Genomic DNA, 24821 nt, shown 5'->3' with positions numbered 1-24821 from the left:
CATGTCTTCATAATGTCTACTGTGTGGTGGGCTTGATTTCTTCTTTTTTTTTTTTTTTCTTAAGTAGATTCGGTGTGAACTTGGAGAACTGAAGGTCTCAAGTCAAATTTTGCATTTTTATTATAGTGTGTCAGTATCAAAAGGGAAGAGCAGAGGTGGTGCTATCTCTGAGCTGAATCGCACTTTACAGCATTTGTCAACAATTTGCAAGAGTTCCTTACTCTGCATGGTCTTTGTAATGGCTTTATCTGTCACTTCATCCCTGGCATCAGTTCTGTAAATAATTATCCCGTGGCCCTTTGGTCCTTAGTAACTCTTTCAAAAGCACAGCTAATCATTTTATTAAAAAGGCAGACCAGTTAAATCCTGGCAAGTTTGTCTTGGAGCTTTGTCTCTGCAAATGGTAATGATGAACTTTAGCAGTAATAAACAGCTCGGGTGGAATTGCAGTGCACTGGCCACTTGGCAGGGAGTGCTTTTCTTTCCCTTCCACTAACGCTGTTGCCTCGCTTGCAGTAGATGTTGCTGTAAGACAGCATCATACGTGCTTTTGTCTGCTCTGTTTTTTCATCACATACAGCAATTTACTATTCCATGATAATAGGAATTTGTATTATTGCAGGCTTGTCTTTGTGATAAATTGTTGTATATAATGCACACCCGTGTCACATCTTGGTCTGCAGTTTGATTTCTGTCCAACCTGTTGCCATTCTGCACTGGTTCTAGAAAATGTGTAGTTGGAGCCATGGCTTGCTCCCATGCTGCATAGGTACAGGTTAATTGATTTCACAGGAGTACTGGCCACACTTAACAGCACTTCAGTAGCCATGAATGTCTTCACAACTGCCAAGGGCAGATTTTACTTTTTGTTTAATGTGACTGGGAAATCCATATGGCATTACCTACTTCTGCAGTAGGACTGGGGATTATGAAATTTAATTTCGTTTTTCTTCAAAGTGGATGTAAACATAAAGCTTCTTGCTATCCATCTCGTAGTTGTGGGCTTGCTGTGCTAAATCATTTAGCTCCTTTAAGACACAAGTGTGATCTGTTGTCCATGTCCACATTAAGTTGCAGAGGAATGTGAATGTCAGGCTTCAAGTTAAAGAAGTGAAATGCTTCCAACTTGCTAACCAGAGACAGAATTACAGGAAGGGCTGTACCACACAGGCTTTCTCCACTCATTTTATTTTTGTTCCTTGTTTCTTCTCTTGATTCTCCTTGCATTGCAGTTAATACTGAGTGTAAATGTTCGGGATGCCTTGTCTCCTTAGACTTCTGCAAGTCCAGTTATATAATACCAAACAAGAGAACATTATACATACAGAGACATGGTTTAACCATTTTTTATTTTACTCCATCATCTTCTGTTCTGGTGTTTAGGTTTTGTACTTACAAGAAAATGAATTTACATAATCTATATATGTTTCTTTGCCTTCATTGAGTAGCACTTCAGTGGCCACTACAGTGGGTCAAAAACCTATTTATGCCACTTTGATATGCATGTACAATAAATACACCTACCTGTGGTCATAGAGAAGATGTTTTGATTTTTGTGCAAGTTGTGTTTCTAGGTTTCTTTAAGTGGTGCAATTTAAATTTGGAGTAACGTTACTGTTTTTCATGTGAGAACTTAAAGACATACTCACTTCTGGGCTTTAAATCTGAATTGCTTGTAAAGAACAGCAAACCGGAAAATGTTAGATGTTAATGTTTGCCTCAGTTTTAATATAGTAGTCTATTTTGTGAGCTAGGGAGGGTCGCAAGTTTACAAGTCAAGCTTTTGTTACTCCAGTCATATGCTAGAATGTTAACATAATGGATTAATCTGAGCAAGGAATGAAGCTGTTCTATTTTAAAGAATAATTTCTTTTCAGCTCATGACCAAGTAGAATTTTCTGCAAGGCATTTTTTTCCCTCTGAAGTGTTACAAAGCAACTACCTTCTCTAATAGGGTCAGTTAACAAGAATTAGGCTGTAATCTCATTAAAAGCTGATAACCTCAAGTATGATTCTAAATAAAGCTATCATCATATGTAGAGTGTATGTATTTTGCCCAGACTTGTGGGGAAAGGTAGTAAAGCATTTATTGAAGCCCTGTTATGAAAACTGAGCAAAGAATGCCATGCCACAGTTTTTAGAATTATTACAGTGGTTTTGTGTATAAAGCTGCAATTTATATTTTACACTCTAATACAGTTTCACTAGTCTTCAGTGCAGAACTGTTTTCTGAAGTAGAATTAATGACAAATACGTTGGAAGAAACAAGCAGCCAATCTAAACTTCGATTTTTTTAGTTATAATTGTAGTATAACAGATAAAATCACACTTCTGTACAATGAAACAATATGGGATTACAGTCTATACAGTTCCTTCTTCTGTTGATGCAGTTAGCCCATGATGCAGTTAGAATAATTTTTCTCCCAAGCTCTTTTGAAAAGCATACCAGTGCTGGAAGATTCATATTGATGGGTTGAGTGGTATTTGAGGTGTAAGAGTTTCCCTGTTAAAAATTACTAGAAAAAAATATGACATCTGTTGTTAATAATATCTCAGTTCCTGTGTGCTATCCAAGTCTGTGATACCCAGGTAATTGTTTTCAAATCTTGTTTATCAATGCGGTCTGCAACAGAGATGAAGGAAGAATGCAGAAAGCTGCTCACAGAGGGGTCCTTTTGTAGCCTTGTAATTCTAAGACACTGGTCAAAGAAGTCAGTTGCTTCAAAGAAGGCCCTCCCTACCCCCCCCCCCCCCCCCCCCCCCCCCCCCGCTTTAGCCATAAATCTTTCTTCTAAGTATTTTGACTGTTTCAGGCTAGTGATTAAGCCCACACAGTGGGCACTGGAAAATAATCCTTTAATACAGAAAGAAAAGTACCATTAGCTCATTTCCATCAGCTATTCTGTATTTCAGATGAGGTGTTTTGCTGTCGAAACAAATGCAGTTATTCATAGACTGTGGCTGCATGATTTACATCAAGGCCTATATTCAGTAAAGATAACAGATTTACTTTCTTCATGCTTGTGCCCACAATATAATCCTCCTTTGATAGAACTTGAAGGAATTTTTTCAGTGTTTTGTAGCATCAATGTTTTACTGCATTGAGTAGTGGAGAGGCTTTTTTCCATGCAAGTTCAAAAGTTCATGTTACGATCTTCTATGAAATATCTACTTATGTAACTAAATGTGCCTGGTTGTGGGTTAGGATGTGCACTCTGCATGGTTTTTTATTTTTTCTCTCTCCCTCTCCTCCCTTTCTCCCCTCCCTCATCACACTTGGCTCTCATTGCTTATCTGCAGCCCCACTTCCTCCATTGCATTATCCTGGTTCATTATCGAATAATACCTGAATGGGATTAATTGAGCCTTTCTTGGGAAGTAGACCATTGCTCCAAACCTCAGGAAACTGGACAAAGTTTTATTCTCACTGTAAGCCTGCAGATATGGGTCCTGCTTCACCTGGTGCCGGTCTGGTTACTGACATCAGTGGAGGCAGCCCTGGATCTCATTCCCATATGGAAAAGGGCAGATTTGTGGTTTGGAGGGGTCACCACACTGTTTACATTTGGTTTGTTGGAAGTTGAGTGCTTCTTGCTAATCTTTCCCTTTTCCCCAGTTGTACATGTGATTCTTTGGGTTTTACCAGACAGATGTTTTAAGAAAACATTTTGTTTCCTGGTGGGCCAATAGATCCCAATATATTGGAACCTCTTTACATGAAATGGGTACGTTTTTGACTTTTGCAGTTTTCAGAGTTATGATGCATTTTGGAAATCTGTGGTTAAAACCCAAGTTTTCCCAGTTTCTGCTCATTTGAAAGACTATAATAATTCAAATATCTATATATATTTTAAAGGAAGTGAAGGAGAATGGGAGGTACACAAATATGACTGTTGTTTGAGTAGAAATTGTAACAACTTAGTTGTGTAAACTATATTAAAACCACAAGAAAGGCCATAGCAGAAATATCACACCTTTATTAAGTGCATAGGACCATATTTTGCCAGGGTACATAGCTTCCTGGGAGGGTCTCTGCTGAGAAGCAGCATTGTGTGAAGGCAGGTAGGCAGCTTCCAGTCCTCATCTGGCCACCAGAGCTGTGGTACCCGTGGTAACAAGCTGCAGGCCAATCTTGCAGTCCCACAGGTGTTGTGGTTATTTGCTGCTTAATCTCTGAGTGCTGCCCTCCTGTCACTGTCCCATTGCAAAATCCCAGTACAGAAGTGAAACTGCAGCCAGATCTTGAGAATAGATATTTTTTTCATTAAAACAGATTAGGTGATGTTTGAACATTTTTGTCTTTAACAAACTTTTAAATGCATCATTTGAAATTATAGAACAATGGGCACCAGTTTGTGTTAGTGGATGCTTAACCAGTGTGAATGCACTGGGGTATATAATTTTACCCTCTATCTTGCCTCTGTTAAAGCTACTGCTTCTGTTCTTAATGTTATCCTGTGTTTAGAACTTTTATTTTAGTTTTATTCCTGTCTTTGTAACATGAGAGAATAATGAAAACACGCTGTAAGTTTTTCTGTGGTTTTTACTAAGCATATCCTTCACTGTTTTTATAGCGGTTTTGCATGCCTATCAATCAATCATATTTAACAGGAAATGTGATCTCTTAAAATCACTATAGCTCCAGCAAGTCTGAATAAGTTGAAAACCTTTCAAAAAGGTGACTAACTGAAAAGCAAATGTGCTGATACTATGTTGCCACTGATTGTGTCCAGTGGGGTAAAATGGGTACAAAAAGTGAAGAATCCTGTCAAATCTTCTGAAAGGTTTTAAGTCACTTGAATGTAATTGATTTAAATAGTTGATTTGACTCTTGAAATAATGGTTAGGTTTTCCTGATCGTTGATTGCTAGGAAGTGTTTAGTGAAAATTTATGGACCTTGTGCCTTTGGTGCTTTTTCTGAAGGGTGGCACTTAAGAGAACAGATACAGTACCAGGTCTGAAAGAAGGATATGTCTAAATACCAAATGCTGATCTTGTTTCTCTTCTGAACGGTTTGTCCATGTAGAAAACATAACTCATCTATATCTTGCAATATTAACTCCTCTTATGTAATTCAATTACAGAAGAAATGGCTTTATTTTGAAAAAAAAAAAAATTAGTGTCATTTGAATCAACTGACTGTTTCAGAGAAAGTAATTTATTCTAATGTACCTTTGCCATATGGGAAGAATGGGAATGTGTTCTGGGGAGTTCCTGTGCTTGCTGAGTCCAGGAGTCTTCCTTGGGTTGTGATTTCACAAACTGCTCAGCTGGTCTGGTGTACTGCTGTCAATTAAAGCAGAATCACTCTTATTCTTCCTTCTCTGAGCTGTGTGGTTCTGCTTTCTTCTCTTTGCCAGGTGAGACACTCATGCTGGGCTCCACCATGAGCTACTTAAACTAACCAAGCTGAAAAGGATCCTATTCTTTTAGTAAGCTAGGGAGGTGAAGTGGCTCAGCCACGAGGAGGTCCCAGCAGATTTCCAGAGCTGGCATAAGACAAGCTGTACTTAAGGAGGGGGAAGAAGGGGGTGGAGAGCAGGGCTTCCCTCCCTGGCAGTAGTGAGCCCTTAGATGAGACTGCCTGAGGTACAAAACTGCATCCTTGGACAGGTGCCATCCAGGCACCAATAGCTCTTGGCTGTGTCTAATTTGAGGTCTTGTAATAACATAGACAAGGTGTGAGAAGGTTCTAAATGGTTAACTGCTGTACCCTAAGGAGCTAAACCCTGCCATGGCCAGAGAGGTGGAGCTGCTGCAGATACCTGGCATGGACCACTAGCTAACATTTCCTGCTCAGGAAGGAAAACCACTGGGGTCTGGCATTTTGTTTTGTTTTCTTAACTTTAGAACACGAAGTGTACAGGTAAGCAGTGAAAACTTCCGATTCATTACTGATATTCTTGTGGATCTAAATGGATCACAGTGGCAACCCAAGTGCCATTTGCATATGTTACTTTATGCAGATGTTACTCCTAACTTGAATGCTTACACTACTAACTCGAAAAAGTCCTTCGTCAGTGGTTGCATTAGAAAGACCAGTTGGATTGTTGAGGGTATTCTGGAGCTATGAGTAAGGAAGTAATGGATAAGGCACTACTTTGCAATGTGGGAAGTTCACATTTTTTGTGATAGAGACTGTTGGACATTGGCTTAGTGAAATCCACAGAAATACTTCGTACTTGTGCACCTTGATGCAGAAGAGTAATTAGGTGTCTGCCTGATAGGCTTGTATCCACAAAACTCTAGTTCTGTGGATGCACAAGAAAGGTCTTTTTACACAGTGGTGCTTTAGCAGGGGAGGAGAGAATAACAAAGGGTGCACCTACTAATATTTATGCACTTCAGAGTCAGTGAGTATTGCAGCAAAAGAGAAGAAAGAAAGGGTGGAATTTTAACTGGTCTGAATTAGAGTGATTTTTCTGACTTTATTTAAACCTCTCTAGACGTTTTATTTGGACTAGTGAAAGCAGAATCTGACCCAAGGGAGATACAATGAAAACACACAACTACTCAGATAAAAAAAATCTGTTACAGTGATGATGGATCTGGTGGAAAATGGAAATTTTCCTGGGAAGGGAAAGCTGTGATGGAATTGGGAAAGTAGAAATGCTAACTGAGATGAATTTTGATCTTTGGCCACTGTGTATTGGTGTCTAATGACGCACCGTAGTAGTAACAGTAGCAGTTGTCTTCTGCTTTGAATGTTCTAGATAGTCCTTGGCATCTGTACATGCACACAGCTATGGGCTCTCTAGATGCTTAAAGACTTTAGAAGTTCTGCATAGATTATTGTAATAGCTATAAAAGTGAAATTAAAGTATAATTTGTCTCTCTCTTCCAGAATGTAGATGTGAGAATGTTATCAGTTTTATTGCTATTTGGATTAGGGTAATACTTAAATCCCCCCAAGAATTTTTAAAGACTTAAATTCCTGAGGATGAGGTCCATGTCTTGCCGGGGACTGTATAAACAAGTAGTTGAAAACAGTGGCCTTGCAGCAGAAGGCTTGTATTAAAAAACCCTTTCATCTGTCCAGAGATGAATTTGTCTCCTGAAAGTTTATCAGGCTTTATGGGAATTCCACCCATAACTGGGTGGGATACAGACACCTTGTTAGGCACAGAAATGCAGAAATACTCCTTGCCATGCTCTACCTGCATGAAACTCTCACATGAGAGCAATCAATTGAAAGCTATTTGAGATGGAGAGATTTCCTCTAGACAGAACTCAGCTAGATGGAGATGGATTGTGCCAGACGTCCTGTCTCCCGTACACTGTTATTTTTATTCTTCCCTAAAACTGTAGGCTAGCACACCACTGGCAGCTTATATCAAATGCTGTGGTCTTGCGCCCAGCCCAGGGTTACATACTTCTGTTAGGTGTGCTGCTACTCCTGCAGTGCTAGGAATGCTGGAGGGGTGCCACACGCTGTTGGTAAATACAGGCTGCAGTTTGACAGTAATTGCTTTCTTCCTGGAGTTTCAGAAATTATGTACAAAAGCAAATGAAGTGAGAGAAATCATTCTGCTTTAAGTGCATTTCATATCAGATGCTATTTATTTTTTTTTTATGCTCCTTTGAACGTGGTACAGTTAAATATATGAAGTCTGTAATAGAGGAGCAAGTCATGTACTTGGAAATGTCCTGGGAGTTATTTTAGCCTTAATTATTTATAAACCTTTCTTCTCTCCTGGCCTTCAAATAAATTTAAGGAAGCAGGGGAATGCCCTGTGACTGGAGCAGTGCCCTTCACCACACAAAGCAGATTCTTGCTGTATGGCCTCTTCCTCATGAAACACCTAGCAGCTTCCCTTGCTCCTTTCAGTCTGTCTTTTAAAACTACTAACAAAAAAATCTGACCAGCCCCAGCTGACTTTCAGGGAGAGAAGGAATAATTTTTCTATTTCTGGCTTCTTTTGGTTTTAGGTTTGGAACAAGTGTAAAACATTAATTTATTTGCTTTTTGTGCACTAGTGGTTTGACCTGGTTTCACTGTAATGTCTCAAAGAAAAAAAAAAACTGGTTTGGAAAGGCACAATTTCTTAATCTGCATCAGGTAACTTAAACCCATAGGGAGATTTTATATTTTATACAGAAACTAATCAAGTTTTCTTAATCAGGAACAATGCCATGTTACATATCACAGTGTGAATCTGACCTAGTTCTTCATGAAGGACTGGCCAGTGAAGAAGGCTGGTTGCTAATAGGTAGTGCTCCTGCTCCAGGTCATAATTAGCATTTTCCTCCCTAAACCGTTACAGCTGTTCTGTCTGCAGCTTGAAGGTGTTTTAATTTGGTGCCCAGCATTGTGCTTGGAAGATATTCTTGGTTATGTGAGATACATGTTTTTTCCTACTTCTGTGTATGTGAATAAGAGTATTCTGTTGCTGAACAATGGGGGAGTGGTACCTCTTGAAACCCCTTTTGTACAGGGAAAGATCTCTTGTAAGAGTGCTCAATGATTTCTCCTTTCTCCCCTTACAAGATGCAACAGTGTTGTGGGGGAATCAAATACCATTGGAGAGCTCATACATCCATATCTGTTGCCTTTGCACAGGCAGTATGCTGATGAGGCTTCCGCGTGAAGTAGAGAGTGAGATAGGTTAGCATGTCTTGAGCTGAGACATAGATGGTTTATATCAGGCTCCATCTTAAAGCTGCTTTGTACTGAAAGCTGTTAAGAGAATTTGTTGTGCTTGGAATGAGATTGTGGGTTAAAGGTTTAGTTTCATTCTGTGTCAAATCTGTTTCCATTCTTTATTCTCTTTTGCCACCCTTGGTCTTCTCCATTCCAGAGACTTTGACTCTATCCGTACAGCTTTTTTCAAGTAAATGACATAAGAAGTATGGTTCCAACGTCTATGATAACAAAGGGGCTGGCTCATTGTTCAGTGTTTTCTTGGTCTGCTGAAAAAGAGGAATATTAAACTTTACCAAGAATCCACTCAGATACGGTATCTCTTCTTCTTTGTACTGATGAAACTGCATTTAGGATCGATGTTTCTTCAAAAAGCTGTTTTGATTTTACGTTTTGTACACAATGTTTGTCTTCAAACTGTTTCAGAAGAAATATTTTGAAGAATGGAGTTTGTCTCTGATGAGCATGCACTAAAAGTAGCTAAAGGTTTAAAACGCAGAGTATTCTACTGCCCTGGTCTTGTACCTGGATATGATGTGGCCTTTTCTGGCCCTGAGTGCATCCATATTTCTTAATGGCCCTGGCCAGCCTCACCTGGAACTTCCACCCCACTCTGCCCACAGATCTGGGGCCTCCATTTCAGATCAGTCTGGGGCTGTCAGTCTGGTCAGATGGTCTCCTGCCTCTGGAGCCCCCAGCCAGGGCTCCCTGGGCAGCTTCTGGACCTGGTTCAGTGCCAGCTGTGTCTGAGGCTGCCAGTGGAGCACCCAGCTCTGCTCAGCCCCTATGGGACTGTGCTATGGTGGGTGAGGACGCTGTCCTGCCAGGGTCACCTGTGGCTCCCATCTTGTGTCTCCTTTTGGGGCAGCCCTGCTGGAGTTCTCTGGCAGCACCTGTGTTTCTGTACATCACTATCTTCATCACGCTCCTGTTTAAGCATTACAAAAGTCTTAGTCTCTCAGACTACTACTTTCTGATATACTTGAGAGTTTTAGTGTCATGTTTTTGTTTTTCAGAGGGACCTTATTTCAACTTCTGATATTATGATTTCACTTTTGAATTGATATTCATATCAGATATTAGCGATAGCTCACTTATAGATGAGTGGTTAGGCAGGTAAATTGCTTGTGCTTCTGCAAAGCTGCTTTTTTTTTGGTTTTGGGGTTTTTTTGTAGCTTTGGCTTTGGGAAGTGGTTGAGGGACATTAGGTTTTTGTGTTTTATATGCCTACAAAGTATGTACTTGAAAAAGAGGGAATTTCCATTTAGCAGAATGTTTAAATTCCCAAGCTTATGCTCTAAAAACCTTTTTTAATTTGGCATTCTTAGAGTAAGCTCAATTCCCAGAAAGCAGTTGATATCCAAATTTGAAGTATGGTGGGGAGAGAGGAAGAAGGATTCCAAAATAATCAAAATGTGGATCAAAAAGAAAAAAGGAAAAATACCCAAAGATTGTAAAGAGCTCAGTCTAGTTTCGTTTCAGAAAAATAAATTCTTAAATAGAAGATGTCAGTTTAAAAGTTGTCATGTCTCTTTCACACCTGAAATATTATTAATTCATGGTTATCTAATGAGCTGCTTATAAGCTTGCTTTTGTTTCACTGGTTTTGTTTTGTTTGAAGTGGAAATGTGAGTTTGAGGAGGGGAGTGTTGTGAATGCGCGCATAGTTGGGTTAACTTGGTTAGGGACATAGCTGCTTCTTGGCAACCCTTTAAATAGGAAAAGAGATCCTGTCATGGAATAATCCTCCATTTGGAAGACCAAAAACCTTCTGTCTCTTGTAATCTTTTTTTTTCACTCATCTGTAACATAACTGTGAGTAAAAATCGATGCTCCTGATGCTTTAAAGATTATACAAACATAAACAACCTTCTTTGGTTTAGGAACCTGTAAGTGACGGTAAGATCTTATTTAGAAAGCTTACCCAGAAGCTTTCTAAGTGTCAGCTTAACAGAAAACCCGAGTGGAAAGTTGGTCAAACATCCAGAAGATGTGTAAACAGAAAAGTTAGACATGTGCATTGAATTGAGAATTAACAGTTGTTACAGACTGTGCCAGTCGGAGCTGTTTCAAGTGGTCCCAGCCTTGCCACCCCAATTCATTCTTTAACTGGAAACTAATTTAAGTGTGACATTTTGTGTGAAAGAGCTGTCATCGGGCATTTACGTATATTTAAGTGAAATGAAAACGTAACCCAAACCGTATTACACAAGGTGCATCCATCAACCCATTGTATGTCTGCGTCTTTAGAAAATGATGCAGGCTGATTGCCTTTGGCAGAATTGAGGGAAAATTCCTGTTACTTCACTGCAGTTTGTAAAGTGGGGGAAATATTGGCCTTGTTTACCTGAGCATATGATAGAGTAATTCATTTGCAATTTGTGTCAACATTTCCATTATGCAGGAATTGGTGGGTTTATTCCAGAATAGAATGTTTGCACATATGACTTCTGGATGGCTTATCCTAAGATAGCTGTAGTGTTCAATGTGCCTGATCAGCAAGGCAAATAACTTTTTTTTACTAACACTGATTTCATCTTTAGGCTGCTACTAACTATACAATTACTGTGCAGAGGATGGCTCATGTTCTGCAAGGAAATGTGTGTAACTAGCAGTAATGAAAGATAAGGGTTTTTAAAAAAAATTGAATTGGCTAGCTAAAACTCCGTATGTGTCCAATTTAGAATAATCTGCAAAGGCAGAGACTGAATAAAAATGCTGTTCTTGATAAGATGTAGTCCTCCACACCCTTCCTTCTCTGTAATTTCCTTCCATTCTTCCCACTTTTCAACTTCATGCTGTAGTTTCAGATAGGTTGGCCATCAAGTTAATTGCCAAATAGTTGGTTAGGGATTAAAGCAGTAGCCTGGCCTGTCAGTTTTAGTCCATGGATCTGCTGCCATTCTCCTGAGTGATGTTGAACAAGCTGGCCAGTGTTTGTGTCAGTTCCTCTTTTGTGAGCCATGGGTAATGTGTCCCTGCCTCATTAGATTGTTGTGAGGATATATTCATGTGTCTTTGATGCTTCTGATGTTACAGTCATACAAGGTATAACAGTGCTCTCATGCAACCACGTGAAAATAATACATTATGTACGTATCCATGAAAGTAAGAAATAGGAGATTAAACTACAATAGCTAATTTGATAGGTTGGTTTGCACTTCAGTCAAATAGCACGTGCTCCTTCTCAAAGTCTCTAGGCTTTTCTCTGATGAAACTAGTAGACTACCAGGGTAGTCACAGACCTAACCAGTGGAGGTTGCTTGTGGTTTTCTTTTTGTGTGGGTTTTTTGGTTTTTGTTGGTTTAACCTCCTAATAAATGCCACGATAATCAAATATGTGGTAGTTATGTTTCTAGTGCAGTGGTAATGACTGTAGTCAATCAGGCTTCTTTTAATAATCTCCATAGCAACTACACTCAGTAAAAAGTGAAAATAACTGATTCATGTGGTTCTATGCCAAATGATACATATGAGCAATGTCCTGTCTGTTTGAAATGTCATATTCAGCTAAATGATGCATACTCTGCTGGCAATGCTTTCTCTTAAGAAGCAAGGAAATGGGAGCTAGTTTTTGTTTGCAGTATAATTTGTAAAGAGAAATGGGCTTTTAAATGCTAGCGTTAGTGTCCCTCCATCTCTTTCTCCAGGATATTCAATCAAAACCAGGAAGGTTTGGTAGCAAATGATTTGCTTTTTATTTCATTTCTCTCTGCACGTGGAAAGTGATACTTTAAAGCTGGTTATACCAATGCAAATACTTTATTTTGGTTTAGCTAGAACCTGCTCCTAGCTAAACTTTTTTTTTTTAAAAAAGAAGTAGTGGAACTCACAGATGAGGTTCATCGCTTCTTAAATGTCATTATTTCTGTATCTCTAGTTCTCCTGTCTACTTTGTATTTTGCCTTAACTGTTGCATGTGTCCCTGATAAATTTTAGGAGTAGTAATTAGAAGCAATACCTAAAATATGTGTTCTTTTCCTCCCGCTCGGTGTTATCCTGGCTTCTCACAGCTGTGTTCCTGCAGTTACTTATTCCACCTGAAAGGGTAAAATGCGGAATTGCTTTGGATCTGGAAGTGAGCAAAATGTCAGGGATTGCCTCAGAGGAGCCTTCTCTGAAATGGCTCGGATGCTTTTTGCCTTTCACATGCATACTTCAGGTTTGATTTTTTCAGAGGTGCTGAGCGCCTGCATTTCCTGCTGACTGCACCCAGCCTTTCTTCTTTCAAAATCGCACCTCTTTTAAATGCCTCTATTCTGTAGCTTTTTAAGATCGCTTTCAAAGCTGGCCTGAGGGCACCAAAACTTAACTTGAAGATTATGTTATAGACCCCTGTGGTGGGAGTAATGGTGGGAGAGTTAGCACCTCTGGATGTGTGCCCTGTGGAGTTACTGTTTGTACTGAGCTTCTCAAAGAACGGTTTTGCAATTAAATCTGTGCTTTAAATTCAGCGCCAAAATAGAATTTTGCAAGATCTGTTGTATAAAATGTTATTTTGGGAGAAGTAGTAAGTATCTGGCAATCCTATGTGCGGAGGTGGTTATTTTATGGTTTTTAAATATGGCTCTCTTCCTTTTAAGCTTTTTTCTTTTCCACCGATCTTTAGGAACATCTTATTTTACACTTAACTCCATTTATTTGTGTGTGTTTTGCAGGAATCCCTTGAAGCTTGCCCTGGGAATGGACAGCTACCTCCATTTCTGGAGGAGAGTAGTGCCAATTGAAGAAACCTTCAAGGCAAGTCAACAAGTGCGCTGATAACTCTTGGAAGAGTACAGGGAAGGGGTGACCTTCCAGGCCAACAGCCATGCCTTTTGGGCTGAAACTGCGACGGACCAGACGCTACAACGTCTTGAGCAAGAACTGCTTTGTGACAAGGATCCGTCTGCTGGACAGCAATGTGATCGAGTGCACCCTCTCTGTGGAGAGCACGGGGCAGGAGTGCTTGGAGGCTGTTGCTCAGAGGCTGGAATTACGTGAGGTAAGTGTAACCCGGGAATGACCACCTGTCACTGTATAATTTGACACATTTTTAGCTCAAGCAGTCTGTTCGTATGAATCATGTTTTTCTTGGGGCTGGCCAGATAGGATCAGCAGCTGGAGCTTGGACAAACTTATTCTGGTTGCATGAAAACTGAAGGCAGAATGACACTCAGGGTTTTGTGCTGTTGCTCGTTCATCTTGGCTTTGAGACCTCTTTGTAAGACAGAGATGGAGTTTCTTCTTTTCTTGGAAAGCAATTGGTGATACTTTCTGAACTGAGATGCCAAGGGCCAAGTTACAGTAACTTTTATCTGAATGTAACCCTGGTTTCACCAGTGCTGCTGGTTGAATTAAGCCAGTGGGAAGGAGACCATTGGTTTTTAAATATCCAACTTTGTATAAATATATTCTTGATACTAACATACTGAAAGAGGCAGCAGTTGTATTACTAGCAGGAGCAACTAGTAACAGTTTGAGGATGGTGAATTTTTCTTCCTCCTTTTGTTTAACTAAAATATTTCACATCTGAAACTCTGAAAGGCTTCCGAAAAGGCTGAAGAAACCCGGTCTTTATTAAAGACCAAAATCCTTTATTTTCTTCTTCTTACTGTAGAGTTCAGTGTTTATTTTAAGTGTAAGGCCTTTTTAAAAATACTCCAACATGCATGGCATAAATTAACTGTCTTTTCTTACTTACCTTCTGTGCACGCTTCTAGGCTTTTGAAAATCCAAATTTGAAAACCATTGCCTGGGAATTGCTGTGTTATCATCTGACAGTCCTGGCTGATGCTTTCTGTAAGCACAGCTGGGAAATCTAATAGATCTTGCAGTGTCTTACTTTTGTAGGTCTACAGCCCTTGGTAATGGTGACAGCTGGAAGGTAGGGTACAAATAACTAGTGCAGATGAAAACTAAACAAAAACTCTTTTTTTGTACATCAATAATGATAAAGAACGAGAGAAGAATCTCACTCTGTGCAGAATATGCAGGAGAATCTGCAGGCAGGAATAGGGCAGAGACACAGAATATTGCCTAATCATCTTCACCCTCCCTTTCTAGAGATGAAGATTTCCCAGTAATTACTTTTTTTTTATTTCCTTTCTGTTGGTAATGCTTTAGGGTGTCCTTACAGAGATGTTAGGTCTTTCCCTTTCCTTCTAGTGCAGAAAGGAGTGAAATGACTGAAGTGATTCTCCTTGTATTCCTTGTGAGCTTATCTAGTTGGTACAGCAGAAGGCTGGGGCCCAGTGATTCTCTGGAGGTCCACCTGTGTTTGCGAACAATAGCTCTGTCAGTGGGTTAGCATTCTTTTCCACAAAGCATTTTGTGATTTCAGAACGTGTTTTGTTCCACTTTGGAACAAAGCCTGAAGTTTCAAAATTGTCCAAAGAAAAGAGATTGGACGGGAGTGTAGCAAAGGAAGCTGTTTTGGTCAGTGTCCAATTTCATGGGGGTTTTCAATTGCTTTGGTTTTTTTCATTTTTGAAATAATTTGTGTCATACAAAAAGAAATATGTCAGCACAAAAAGTTTGTGTTTCAAGATAAAAAATATTTTAACAACATAGAAGAGAGTGCTTTGATGTTGTTGGAACACTTTCCCCTTCTTTCATCACCCTCCCCACTTTTTTTCTAAACAAAGTTTTGGCAATGATGAACCAATTTTGTAAAGTTCAGATTTCAACAGTGCAGCATTTTTTGACAGAAGTTGGATTTTTTTGTTTGGGGGTTTTTTTAAGGTTTTTTGGTTTTGTTTTAATCTTTCTTTCTGTTTGATTCTGGTAGCATCCATTGCTGCTTTAAATGTTTAGGAGAGAAGAGAATTACTGATCTCTTTTAACTCTGAGAGGGTCGTCACATATCCTTTTCTGCTCCTTTCATGAGGAATAATTGGAGCCAGCAAACTTAGAGGTGCCTGGTGCTGGGTGCTGTCCTTTCACTCAGACTCAAAATTCAGTTGTTTTTCTGCCCTTTCAGTCTTCCTGAAATAGTTTGTAGGGAAACAAGGCTAATGCAGTCATTTGACTGCCATGAAAAAAGAGTTCAGAATTTTGAACTTGCCGGCTAATCAACTTATACGGAAGGTTCAAAAATACTTTGACAAAGCTCAGATTTCTATAACTGGATAGCTGAGTAGAGGGTGGAAGCCCATTAAGTGTACGGAGGAGAAAATTCTTGCAAGTGTCCAGATTAGAGAAGGACTTTTAAAATTCCCCAGGTGCAGCAAAAACTTCAACTGGAATATGCCTTTTCTTAGAAATTCTTATCAGCAAACTATGATGCCCTAGTAAGGAAGAAATTAAGCTTCGTTAAATCCCATGCTCACAAAACAGTACTCAGATCCTGTTTGTCTCCTCCAAGCAGTCTTAGGTAAGAAAATATGTTCTCTTAAAAGTAAAGCTCAATTTTCACTTGATACTTTAGTTTGGTCTTACGTTTAAATAAATCCCAGGTGTACTCCAACTTTTACCTTGGTGTTAGAACGTTTCATTCAAGCCAATTTCTTAGAAGTAAACAAAAAACTGTCCAAACCTCACCTGCTAAAAACCAAAACTGTTTGAGATTACTGTATGTATTGTTGTGACAGTCTGTCGATCATTATACCATACATGACTGAAAAACAGTATCTGATGGATTATGCATATTTCTATTTGATCTCTGGGGAATGCAGCTCCCTCCCTGGCTGAGTCAGGGTTCAGGAATAGGTCAGTAGAAAGTGTAGCCATGTAACTACTGTAAAATCTAGTTTTATCCTTTTCAGCGAAGCTCTTGACAAAGCATCGGGTCTTCTAGTTGAATAGTTAACCAGTTGAATAAAATGAGCTCTTATGCCAGCATTATGTAAAAAAGTAAAGACGAGGAGAGGAAGGGAGAGGAAAGACAAGGTCAGGAACATCATTTTATAATCTTGTATTTATGTGCACAGATTATAAAAATGATTTTTTTTTTCCCAATATAATGGCATTTTTCCATTCAAGTAAGACTAAGTGAACTTGCTTGAAATATCACAGTAATCTGTGCAAACCTGTTGTGAAACTTCATGTCTCTCTCCTTTTTGTTCTCCTTAATTCACTTTATAAAATGATAAAAAGTTTAAAGATGGAATGTTCTGACGAATTGCAAGGTTGAGGGAGGGGGTGGGGTGCCAAGCAGGTCCTTTCCAGCCAAAATTATTCTTTTGACCTGAATTTCACCGTGGTACTTTCAGCACTACAACGCTGCAAAACCCAAACAAAAGCAGGAGGGTGGCAGGCCTATCACCACAGGTCGACAATGACCATTGTGCAGGCATGGCTGTTTGCTGCTCTTCTTAGCTTTTTTTTGTGCCCTATAAGGTGTCCCCTCCTTGCAGGGCACAACTTGAAAACCTGTGTTCAGCAGTCAGGTTGCCTCGAAGTTTGGCTTGGTTTGACTTGTTTTGCCAGTGATGCTGAGAATGGGTTCTGTCTATAGGAATAATTGGCTGCTGTAAATGATGCCTTCCTCTCTGTGCGAGTTCCCCAGGATAGCAGGGTTTAATGCTTTTTGCCTGGAGGAGCTGGAATTTTGCCTCTTTCTCAAGGATAAATATTTAGTTGGCTGCTTAACTAGATGCTTTAATAAACACTGAGCCAGTCTTGTTAGATGCTTTTGAGTGAGATTTGCTAGTTCAGTAAGTGTCTGTCATCTGTTGACAATTCTACTCTTTTTGCCTGTCATAAAGGCAGGGGAAGTTCTGGACTTAGGAGTATAGCTAAGTCAGAAATAAGTATGTTGCCTTCTGAACTGGCAGCTATAATGTTATCTGTTTTAGGACTTCTTAGTACAGGTTTTATGTATCCAGTTTTCTAGCTCGCCATATTTCGAGGATCACCTTTTCATGTAGTGTCATTGGGACATGCAGGTGGTCTGGTTCTTGTCCACTGCTTTAGCAGAGGACTGCAGTTCTTGGAAAAATGTGAGCCAGTTTCCTTGTATTCTTGTACCATGCGTGAAGTCATGTGTGGTAGCTAAGACAAATTTTAAAACCTTGAGAGAAAATTAATGTGAACTCTTTTCCAACAGGGCTTTTAGTGTATTTGCAGATTAGACAGACCAAACAGCACTAGCAGCTGAACCTCTTTGGAGAACAGATGTGTGTGCATACATTTGGTGCTACGGAAAGCTTTCCTTTGGTATCACCAGTCTACCAACTGTGGCTGGAAGAAGGATTTTTTTAAGTGAAAGCGTCATTCACCTCCTTTGCCACTTTGACTACTGATATGCCTGATAGAGCAGCCTGTGTTACTTCAGAGCCTGCCAGGTATAGGCATAGATATTTATTCTCTGAAAACTTGAGTGAAGTCAGTGGTTCACTTTATACAGATGAACAAACAGATCAGTTCTGAAATCAAGCTAGTTTTCAATCAGCTGCTTATAGAGAAAAAAGGACCCATTTTTATATCCCCTCATCTAATTTGTGGTGTGTCTGTACTGTAAAAATGTTTTGTGGGCTGGAATGTATGGCAACACATGACTCAGATTCTGTAAGGCTTCCTGGACAGTCATGTGTCTGGTCATAGCACAGTGAACATGATGGTCCAGCCATTTCCAGTCCCACATTCCTCAGCTCCTCTTTGGGAATTATTGATGTTCCTAGGGGACACAGTCTCTTCAGTCATTTGCAGTAGCAGCTACAGAAGTTCTTCCCCACTGTGGATTGTTTAAAAAATGCTGACATTTTCAAGAAGTAACGTTCCTGGTGACAGGGAGCTGATACTCAGATAACTGTGTTGGTTGTCTCATAGTATGTGCATTTGTGTCTTGAGCTCCGCTCTGTGGTCCCTCTGCTTGATTCTCTCTAGTCTGCTTTCCAGGAAAACAGTCAGCTTTTAGTTGTTTGAAATGCGTGCAGCCGTGGTTGGTCCACTGTATCTGGTGTAGTCTAGAAACTTAAACACTGCATTCCCTTCACTTCTTACTCCTTGGAAGTGACTCAGGATTCTGGATTTGGTACTTGAAGAGCCTACTACTGTAGCAAATGTAAATTTTTGTCGTCCCCCTTCCCCCACTCAAAGGGGAGAGACTGCTGAACTGTTCAGTTACAATACCCTTAATCCCTCTGATAATTCTTTCAGACTTCAGACTCCAAATCATCTTAGTTGCTCTATGCTTTAGAAGTACTTGATACTGCAAAGTGGGGTCCTAGGTGATGTGGATATTTACTTTTCAAGGTAATATGGAAGATATATTTTCACAGCTCTGCATTGTTCCTTGCTGAGGATGAGCTGCCATCTCATCTGGCATCCAAGAGTTTGGATTTTTTTATGAGGTGGTAAAATCATTGTGCTTTTTTCTGCCTTCAAATGAATTCCTTTCCTTTGCTGTCTCCACTGTCCTTCCACCTTCATTTTGATTTAATTACTATTATGGTGAGCTTGTCAGAAAGAACTTTATCCAGTGATGACTACATAGGGAGAATAGACATCTATCAGTGAATTGGTTAGTTTTAAGTTTGTCCTATGGGAGATGCTGACTTTTTGATTATTTGTGCCCTGGATTGAAGATATATAAAGTTATTAAGATACCTTTTAAAGATACCTTTAAATTCTAGAAAACGCTACATTGATTCTCTTCAAAAAAAGAACTAGCTTTCTTCACTGTATCAAACTGAGTTTAAAGAGAAAGGGCTGAGCAGTGTTCAAGCTATACTGCATGTTTGTCAGGCTTAATTGAGGAATCAAGCTGAATTAGTAATCACCTTAGTTAAATGCTAGTCTGGATGTTCTCCCAAGTTGAAAATATGCACATAATGAGATGCTAAAGTAAATACACCTGCACTGCAATTCAGAGTTTTTGCATATGATTCTCTCTTGCATGCCCTCAGCTATAAAATAGTTTGAACAGTTTTGGCCCTGTTGGCTTGTTGTTATTTTTAAGCGTTTTAACTTTTCAGTATTGCATTATTTGCTCTTGTGTTGTGTGCTAACTCAGGGTACATGCAATGGATTTTAGAGAAGTATCCTTACCAAAGTGAAACAGGCTGATGATGGTGGCTTTTGCAAAGTGTAATGGTTGCAATTTGTCTGCTACTTCTAAAGACTTTTTATTTAAAGGTGTGAACATCTGGGAAATCCAGTTGTTGAAATCTTGATGGTTGATTCATAGGCCAACCTTTCTGAATGTATTAAAAATAATTTCAATTTAAAGCTTTATAAAACAGCAAATACGGGATTTTCTATTCTTTGTGTAAAGTATCTTTACTTGAAATGTGGTGTTAGGCATAAAGGATTATGACTGCCTGTGAAGGATTGTTGCCCAGGGAAGTTGAGCTATAACAACAAAATAACTATTTTATTTGTTTTAAGGTTAGTCTAACCTAATGGAAACTACTGGAAAGTTTTAATTGAAGCATCAGTTGTTTTAATTGTTTTAAATTAAAAGTTTTAATTGGGAGTCAGTTGGATTAAACACCAAGAAAGTTTATTGAAATAAAATGAGAGAAATATGTAGAAATAGAAATGATCCCACTTTCAGATCCTAACTCTGCTTGGTGTCCACAAAAGTTCCTCTGTCAATTTCTGCTTCATACATTCCAGTGTTAGTACAGGATGATATTTTATATTGCAGGCATTGCTGGCAATTTCCAGATGCTGTCAGCTGAAATACTGAAGAAAAAGGTGTTGATACAAACTTCACAGTTAGGGCTACAGTCAGATTTCCAAGCAACTGATGAATTAGTTCTTTTGCTAAACACAAACACTCTTTTCACCTTTTTAGATCTATAGTTATAGTGCTTGCTGTTAATTATAGTATGGATTTGCCTGCAGTAGTAGATCAGTGTCTTTAATACAGTGGTTTAAGGGCTTTTCAATAGAATCCTTCGTGGTGGATTGGCTATTCCATCAGCTGCTTATGACCAGGTTGGAGTGTTTAAAGCTCTAGTTCTGAACACTGGTCCTTGTTAATTACTCTCCACCAACAACAGTCCCATGTGGCTTACACAGGAGGTACTACAGCCATTGAGATTTACACAGGATAGGAAATAGTTGAGATTTTCAACCTGGTATTTCTGGAAGAGCCTAGAGCAAACAACTTGTATGTGTGAACATTTAACCTGTAATACTTGTCCATTGTAAAACCTTCTGAGTGCATTTAAAAAAAAAAAAAAGTAAACATGTTCTGTATTGGGTAAGCAGTTCTAGTATTGGTAGATATATTTTCGACATATATGTGTGGGGTTTGTTTCTTTTCTATTGTTGCAAGAGTCCTTGTCCTTTGCCTGCAATGGGCCTGATGCAGTCTCATGAAGCCCTTTGTGCTTTGCTTCAGACTTGGTCTTTGCTGCCTGTTTGCAAGGCACGGGTGTAAAAGAAAACACTCGGATGCTTTCTGTAAATCATTTATGTCACCTGTGCCATAATGTCAGCTAGAGCTCTTTAATATGCATTTGGGAGAGATGGTAAGGGGTAGATAGTACTCCAAGAAGTATATTATACTGCAATATTAATTTTGCATTGTCTTCAGGATTGTTCTAAAAGTAAAAAAGGACAGTAAAAAAGATTTTGCTTATGGAAAAATTTACACAGTGCCATCTGTTCTTATTTGCATTTGTGTTATTGTGTGTGTGATCTAGCTGAAAAAGGTAAACTGACACGGTTTTGTTTCTTTATCTAGACACACTACTTTGGCCTTTCATTTCTCAGCAAGAGCCAGCAAGCCCGCTGGGTTGAACTGGAAAAGCCTCTGAAGAAGCAGCTGGACAAATTTGCCAATGAGCCTTTGCTTTTCTTTGGGGTAATGTTCTATGTGCCCAGTGTTTCCCGACTGCAGCAGGAGGTAACAAGGTATGTGGTTTCCCTCTTCACACTGTTGTGATATAGCTGGGAGGGAACGGACAGTTGCTCTTTTTCTGGCATTCAATATTTGCTCAGGTATCATCTGGTTCTTTCCTTTCCTGATCATTGCCCAAATAAGAGGTGAGAGAAGTCACTACTTGATTTTATCTGTTAGGAAAAAAAAAAAAAAAAAAAGGCAGTATTGGTGAATGATTATGTATGACCAACTGCAGAAACAAAATGGGAATAATAGATATATGTTTAAAAACCTGACAAATTTTAAAAGGGACCATGGTGACCATACTCTTTTCCTGGAACTTTCTACTGATTAAAAGGCAGCCATAGTCAAAGGACCTCTATATACAGTTGAGTTTATTCTTCTCATCTCTACCTGTACTTTGAAGGTGAACTTTGGCATCTTTTCTGGGTTTTGCCCATCCCACTCTTGATTTTTCCCCTTATGCTTCACAAAAGGATTAAAACTGTTAAGAGATTATTAGTCCTTTAATTATGATCAGGGTGCACCTTTGCAAACAACTTCAGTGGGAATTACTCTTTTATTCAGAGCCCTGTGCTGCAGTTGTAACAATGAAACTGTTTTGAGGGGCTATTCTTGTAAGCCACATAACTGTGGTTTTTACACATCTGTGCTGTATTTAAATTTGGGAAAAAAAAAAAAAAAAAAAGAAACAAAAGCCCACCTCACCCAAAAATGGGGTGTTTTCTTTTTAACCAAAATTATTTCATTTATCTGGTCTACAGCAAAGTTGCATCAGCACAACTAGAGGTAAAGCCTAGAATAAGTGGATGAAGGCTATAGGGTAGCAGAAGCCTCCCCACTGAAAAAAAATGTTCTGTGGCTGCAAACCTGAAGCTTTTTTGTTTTGTAGTTTGTGTATTTTAGAGGATTTTTTTCTTAACACTGAACTGGAGAATTTACTTTTGTAGGATGAGAAAGACTGGATTCTTAAAATGACATCTGTCAAGCAGTCCCTTGACTACTGTATATTCAGAATTCTTGCCAAACAGTGGTCTGAAAGTATCATAAAAATTAAATTTCCTTGAGAACAGACTGAACATCGATGCATGTCTGTATTTCTATGTTCCTGCTTTGTACGTGTTGGGAGAGGGAAGCCTCATACCTTTTTTTCAGGATTACTTAACATGTAGTTGGAATGTCTGAAACGTTCTGTTGCTCACTTGTCAGCCCAGTCCCGGCCTGATTATGTGCAAGGAAGAATTGTTGCTACTTGGATGCTATTATCTCTTCAAGCTGCAGCCTGCAGTGTTGATTGCTCATTCATAGCTCACCTGCAGAGGTGTATTTGCTCATTTTGCCCAGGTTGGTAATAACAAAACATTTCAGTGACAACTGAACTTCACAGCACTATCAACTTGAGTGGCTGCTGAATTGTTTTTCTTGAAGTGATTGATAACATAGGGTCCAGAGCCTTAGAAGTGCCTCTTATGTTTCTTTAAGTGTCTACAGCAAACCCAGCAGTTTACTAATGGACCTCAGATACAGAATAGGCTGTTAACATTTTTGTTTTGTTTTGTTTCTTGAAGTGGAATTGCTTCACTGTAGGTGATGTGATGGCAGCAAACCTTCAACTGTGCCATTCTAGGTAGATGCAGTAAATCTCATCTTCGAAGCAATGAGTGGTATGGGGACATGGAGGACTCTTCTCAAACAAATGGCAAAGAAAGGCTTAGTCTAAAGTGTAATTAGTTGGACAGATGGGGGCAGTTTGTAGGGGGTTTTTGGCTTTGTTTGCTCTTGGTAAACTGATTAAACATTTGTTTTGAAATTGAGACTGCCTGCTTTTAGGATTAGGTTTGATCATAATACAATTTACCTGTGATGGGGTAGGCACTAGACTTGCCCACTCAGTGCTTATGCATTTGACTTATATTTATGTACAAATGAAAAATCTGTCTTAAAAGCAAAACTAATGATCAGACACTTCGTATGCTTCTGGGAGGCTGCAGAACCATGACAAACAAACCTACCTTCGAAACAAAACCACCACCAAAGGATGAAGCTGCAGAGCTAGTGACAGCACTTCTAGCAGTGAACCTGTTACCTTTTGTAACCTTCTCCAAACATCTCCAGCCCTGAGCTTGACTGGCTATGTTTGGAGCTTGAGATGAAATCGGTCTCTCAGTCCAGGCTTTTAGTTAATTGTAAGCTCCAGAATTTCCAGGGTTGATCAATATTCCTTTAAAATGATGAAAAGGCTGAGAATACTTCAGCAAACACTTACATAATCCACAAGTATTCAAAAACTACGGTTTACTGAGATGGTTTACTCTGTCTCTGATCTGTAGAATTATAGACTTTGGCTTGATAGCTGGTTTTGAGAGATTTGTTCTGAATTGAATATTCCTTCTTGCTTCCAGGGACTGCAGCCCCTTGCACCTCATGTGCTGTCATCATGAAGAGGGAAAATGATCCAAGGGGTTTAGGCTTTGTTGGTTGAGAGAAACATTACTTGTGAGGTTGGTCAGTGGCTCTGAGGTGGTGTTCCTTAATCGTTTTTATTTGAAAGACCATCTGACTCTTCAAAACTCTGCACCATTTGGTGTTCTGCTGTTGTTTGGTGATTGGGACCAACAGAAGGAATCCTTGTGCAAATAAGACAATTCATATTTAGGTGAAGCCATAATAATTTATTTATAAAATAACTTCTTTACCTTTTATCATTACTGTTGAAGTCTAAAATGCTAATTATGCCTTCAGGCTCCTGGATTTTAGCTGCCTGCAGGTGTTGGTAGTGGTCAGGAGCTCTTTGTGGTTTTGCTGGTAACTTCCTGTATTGCACAAACCAAATGTGGCAGAAATAAGGGTGAGTAACGCTGCTCCAAGTGCTGTGTCCCCTGGCAGTGAACAGCCTCTATGGAAACTTATCTCTATGTGACATGCTGGGCAAGGAGTAGGATTGTAATCTAGTTAGAAGTCAGTGCTGTCCTTCAGAGGTACAATGTGAGAGTGTCAGTTGACTTGCTAAAGCTAAACACAAGTAGCAGTGCTAACCACAGAGTTGCAAAATGGTTGAGTTTGGAAGGTACTTGTGGAGATTGTCTGCCCGGAGCAGGGTCAGCTAGAGGAGATTGCTCCAGGACTGTCCACCATTGGGTTTTGAATATCTCCATGGATGGAGAGACACCACGCTTCTGGGAAACCTGTTCCAGTGTTCAGTCACCCTTGCAATAAAGAAGGGGGGTTTCTGTTTAGAAGGAATTTCTTGTATTTCAGTTTGTGCCCAGATGACCTCACCATTTCAGAGGTGTGGATGGGTATTGGGTGATTGAGTGGGTGAATGGGTTACCTGGGTTGATGATGTAACTGGTTGTTGAGGACCTGTAGAGCTGCAGGTGCCTGTCATATAAACACAAGCA

At 39.5% G+C, this 24821-nt stretch overlaps 1 protein-coding gene across 2 annotated transcripts in view; it reads left to right on the top strand.

Moving 5' to 3' along the window:
* Positions 1-24821, top strand: part of PTPN14 (protein tyrosine phosphatase non-receptor type 14) — a 123044-nt gene that overhangs the window by 30789 nt on the left and 67434 nt on the right. For both annotated transcript variants that reach the window (XM_074897206.1, XM_074897205.1), the window contains exons 2-3: positions 13301-13626; positions 21262-21431. In XM_074897206.1, the coding sequence (XP_074753307.1) occupies positions 13453-13626; positions 21262-21431 (344 nt within the window). In that variant the 5' untranslated portion in view covers positions 13301-13452. The remainder of the gene's footprint in view (positions 1-13300; positions 13627-21261; positions 21432-24821) is intronic.

The sequence above is a fragment of the Athene noctua genome, chromosome 1, assembly GCF_965140245.1.
Source record: "Athene noctua chromosome 1, bAthNoc1.hap1.1, whole genome shotgun sequence".
Lineage (NCBI taxonomy): Eukaryota > Metazoa > Chordata > Aves > Strigiformes > Strigidae > Athene > Athene noctua.
This window is presented reverse-complemented; position numbering and strand designations above follow the sequence as displayed.